General features: G+C 35.5%; 2 protein-coding genes across 3 annotated transcripts in view; one reads left to right on the top strand and one right to left on the bottom strand.

Moving 5' to 3' along the window:
* Positions 1 to 3933, top strand: part of LOC135199206 (uncharacterized) — an 8255-nt gene extending 4322 nt beyond the window's left edge. The window contains exons 2-5 of one of the 2 annotated variants that reach the window (XM_064227078.1): positions 1346 to 1511; positions 2037 to 2543; positions 3037 to 3153; positions 3658 to 3933. In XM_064227078.1, coding sequence (XP_064083148.1) covers positions 1346 to 1511; positions 2037 to 2543; positions 3037 to 3153; positions 3658 to 3908 — 1041 coding nt within the window. In that variant the 3' untranslated portion in view covers positions 3909 to 3933. The remainder of the gene's footprint in view (positions 1 to 1345; positions 1512 to 2036; positions 2544 to 3036; positions 3154 to 3657) is intronic. The other variant, XM_064227079.1, reaches the window with a different exon arrangement.
* The window catches only part of LOC135199207 (uncharacterized), a 67883-nt gene that overhangs the window by 60223 nt on the left and 2660 nt on the right, over positions 1 to 5000 (bottom strand). The window lies entirely within an intron of this gene.

Below are 5000 nucleotides of genomic sequence, written 5' to 3'. Positions count from 1 at the left end.
CTCTGGGACATATGTCGGATCCACGAGGTTACTGCGGGTCAGAATCTACTCTCATCGGGGATTAAGTTTCCGTACTGGCTGTAGGCTCTCTAATCCCGAACACTCTAATATAAGAAACCATTCGAAAAATTGTAAAATATATATAGAAAGAAGCCATTTTCGAGTCATAGGCCAAGCGAACAATGCATATGAACTGCCTATCCTAGAGTCATTATTTATTAAACAACTGGTTCCCCAGTTAAATACCCAGACCTCCTCCACACAACTGTACCCGAGCTAACTTTTATTTGTTCTGTCATTCTGTCTCTTGCCTTCTCGGCATAAGGTTGGTTAGCGGTCTTTGGTCTTTTTATTTTATTTTTTATTTTTTTTTTCGTTTCTGTATGTTTTTTTAATTGCGGTGTAATTTATAAATGTTGAATTTTAGAGTAATTTTTAAAGTAATTTTTTAAGTAATTTTAAAGTAATTTTATTTATTGTTTAACAGATTCCCTGAAGATGTAATAATGATATTACGAAACGTAGGAAATAAAGAACTGTAATGAATTACAACGTTTCTAATAGTCCACCTTCACGCTGATGATATGTATATATATATATATATATATATATATATATATATATATATATATATATATATATATATATATATATATATATATATATATATTTAAATTTCTAACAGTCAGATTTATATCATTGAAGACCCTCACGCTGAAAGGAAGAAGTAAGAGGTTCAACCAAAATTACCTAATCAACATTCTAGATATATGTAAAATTTAGAAAAATGAATATTGAATTTTACGTTGCCATAACACTGTCGTCGGTTGTGAAATAAATCTCAAATATTCCTAATACATACATAAACCTATCTCTCTCTCTCTCCTCTCTCTCTTCTCTCTCTCTCTCTCTCTCTACTCTCACTCCTCTCTCTCTCTCTCTCTCTCGCTCATATCTCTCTTCTTCTCTCTATATATATATATATAGATTATATATTCCATTATAATGTATATATATATATATATATATATTATTATATACATATATATATGTATATATATATATATATATTATATATATATATATAATATATATATATATATATATATATATATAATATATATATATATATCGATATGTAATATATTAGATCTATATATATAATATATATAAATATATATAGATATATCGATATATATAATATATATTATATGCACATACATGAGAGAGAGAGAGAGTGTGAAGAAAAAAATGCAATCAGAAGATTACATTTCTTAAAATAATAGACATAGCGACATACGACGCATGCGCAACTAAGCCTGACTTCCTCCAATTCCTTGAGCAGCAAAGGCGTCAGACACCAGAGGGAGACGAAACCTTCCGCTTCTGCGGAAACGAGCATTTTCCTGGCCTTTGCTTCACTGCAGAGAAAGCCGCCAAGCACAACTGTCTCTCGCTAGAAGAAGATTTCAATTGCCCGGATGAGACTCTCTGCTGTAATCTGCCCGGAGGTAGAGTTGGAATCGTGTTTTTTTATAATGACATCTAATGACTAGATCAATTTCGAATTGGCTTCACTACATAAAAGCAAAATCATCTTGCTCTAACCATGTTACAAGTATGGGATGACATGGTTTAGCCATTCGCTTCAAAGTAAAGCTTCTTATACATTTCGTAGAATATTGTTTGAATAATTTACAATTTACCGTCTCGTTTAAATACTATCGCAGATCCTGCTTTTTAAATAACAAATTGATTATAAATGTACTGGTATATGAAATACGATAGATTATTTATGACCTGATATTATAAAAAAAAAAATGAGTGATGGCATTAATCATAACTGGATATGAACACCGTTAATATTTCATTAGTGGCATTTTCTTTATTACGGCCTTAAAAAAAGATGCGAAGAAGAATGTATAAAATATTAATAGATAGGAATAGAGATGTTATATTAATTTTGACATTTATCCTCGTAATGGTATTAGACAGAGAAGCGATAATGGTACATATGATCTTTCACCTTATGACAGGAAAGTCTTCCCAGGAAGACGAAAGAGAGGCAGCTGAGACGTTGCTTGCTAAGCGTTCCCTCACGGAAGACGACACTGACTTTGACCCTGAAGAAGAAAGTGATGAAAATCTGGAGACGAGGGTTAGAAGGGAAGACGTGGAGGAGAAAGACCCGAACAAGATCTCGAAAAAACCCGGAAGTAGAAATGGAGACAGAGCTCCCATGTCTCAGGATGGGAGAAAACGAGGGGAGGCCGGTACAGACAGTCAGAGTGGCAGAAGGGACAATGCGAATCAGGGCAAAGGAAGGAATGGCCCTAGAAAAGCTGCCAACACAAACGACGCTGGATCACCATCAGCAAAGGATAACAAAGACTCGAAGAAGGTGTCTGTCAAACAACAGACCTGCAAGATGACCAAGATATGCAAGAGGAGGAGCGGCACTTGCAGGACGAAATGCCTCTCTGGCGAGACAGCGAAGGGCAAATGCAGAGGGAAGGGCTGCATGTGTTGCATCACAGCCGCAAGTAAGGAAAATCTTGTCCTTGTCTTTATTTATCAGATGAAATCTTTTAGTAGGTCAAGTCTTCCATGCGCCTCAGTGCCACGTTTAGGGCGGGAAATATAGGTTTACATGGGGCTAAAATGTTATTTTGATTACTTTGCATAACAACCTACTCGCCACTATCACGTGTACACAGTATCTAGTTAGCCTTAGGATTGTAAAGGATCAATAGGGAGGCCACAAAACGCAAAACAATGGTAGTTCAGAAGATTCAGATATCTAGCAGCAAAGAAATGTAGTTGTAGCTTAGGTCATATTCCCGGCATTTCGTTTCGTGTCGTAAAAAATCCTTCAATTTCAAAGACTAGGTAGATTTTTTTTTTTCTATTTTTCCTTATAACATTAGGGATGTAAGTAGGAACTCTTTATGTTACCCAAATACCAAGTGCGGGTTTTAAGCCTTTGATTTTGATCTACATTTGTTTTCTGCAATCATTTTATATTATCATTTCCAGGCTGTACTCAGACGTCGCAGTGTAGTGGAGTGTGTGTTGCGAAAAAAAAAGACTGCAGCGGTATCTATAAAAAAAGGTCTGGATGTAATGGATCCCGAAACTGTGGCTGCTGCATAAGTAATACATATGTACATTTTCATACCAGTTACTCTAAGTCTAACATTTCCTTCATTCATGATTTTTAAGTGCAAGTGATGACTGAGATCCTTGCTAAGTCTTCGAAAGAACGAAAGCTGTTGAAACCCAAAGTATAGAGAGACCATCCAGGTTACTACTGCTCAGAAAGGCACTATGTTATTTTACTACTTTGGTTTGGTAAGCGTCTTCTTAAAGGGCGTTCACACTACAGCAAAACATGTCATAAGCACATTCTAGAACTTACCGCATACAAATCCCAAACAAGTTGATAACAAGTCAACAACTTTTATCGGAAGACGAATTTGTTAAAACATAATCGGGACTACCAATTAGTCGTTGACTTGTATTCAAACTGTTTGTGACCTTTGTGCGATAAGTTGTTGACTTGTGTGTTATTGCAGAGTGGTAAAACCCTTAAGACACCCCACATAAGCTTTCCAAAGAGCAATATTCTGACCTTTGACCATGAAAAACATCTTTCAGGTTGCACATCTACTGCCCAGTGTAAGAAGGCTAAAGGCAAATGCGCCGCTAAATGCAAGAAGAGTGAGAGGGAGGTCCCCAGTGGGTGTACCGGAGATGCTTCCTGCCTCTGTTGCGGGAAAAAGTGCCAGCCTAAACCTGGATGCACAGCCGCGGGCGGAACTTGTGTTGAGAAGGAGGCGGACTGTGCTGGAATATTCCAGCTAAATGGCTGCAAGTTCGGTTGCCATTGTTGTGCTCCCAGTAAGTAGAGCAAAGCAGGTTCAAGTAAACATAAATCGTTTTCATAAAATAGAAATCCATACTAACACTTAGGGATAGAGTTCATGGGAAATGATAGTAGGAATCGCTAGTCATGAATTATAGCTTATTGTCCAAGAAAGAATGGGCAATTGAAATTTGCATTATTATTGATTTATCTAAATAACAAATAACGAACGTTCAAACTCACATGCCTTGTAAATTGTAGAGCTATAAATGGTTATGCTTTATTTTTTATAGAGTTTCAGAGTAGCGTAATAATGTGAGGTATTCGTTTTTTTTTTCTGTAAAAGTATGATGAAATAATCTGGCATAAACGTTTCATCCTACTCTTTTCTAAATCACTTATATAGCAACAGAATCACGAACTCTGGAGAGACTGCAGAAAGCTGATTTCTTTCATAACTCAGAGAGAATTTAACTTTTTATGGTTACTTCAAATATAAAACTAAATACATTACTGACTTTAGATCATTACTCAGTACATCAATTTAGTCCTGAATTTGTCATTCAGGCCTGAGACTATTGTTGATAAAACCTCTCTACATTCTAGTTTACTAGTTAAGTTGAAGAATCTAAAAGCACATACAATGAAAGGCATTGCTTGGTGTTAGTTACCATATGAACACTATTGTTTTGGAGAAAATATAATTCTCTTAATAAGACTGGATTATTTACAAGATAATTGTATTGTTTATGACGCTAATTAAGTTGAAATGCACCCAGTCCGTAGTACACGCAAGGAAGAGTGAATAATACTAGAGACGGGGTTTAATAGATTAAATATGTGATCAAAAAAGTTAAGGGATGTGATTTAAAGCAAAGTGTGATGTGGTAGACGAGTTCAGTGCAGAGTTGATAAGTTCCAAATGGCAGACACGAATAAGAATGGAGTGAGAAAGTGAGTCCTAATAGGAGTTTGATTTATGTAAGTATGCAGTTTCATAGGAAGAACATCACGTAGAATGACTGTGAGTAACAGAAAACAATGAACACATTTCGTAGACTATGAACAAAATTGTTTAAAACAAAATTATCTCTATGCATAAGTCGAGTTCAATATGTAACCTTAAGTATAATGA

This window comes from Macrobrachium nipponense, chromosome 25, assembly GCF_015104395.2.
Source record: "Macrobrachium nipponense isolate FS-2020 chromosome 25, ASM1510439v2, whole genome shotgun sequence".
NCBI lineage: Eukaryota > Metazoa > Arthropoda > Malacostraca > Decapoda > Palaemonidae > Macrobrachium > Macrobrachium nipponense.
The sequence above is the reverse complement of the archived record's forward strand: the minus strand, read 5'-3'. Positions and strand labels throughout refer to the sequence as shown.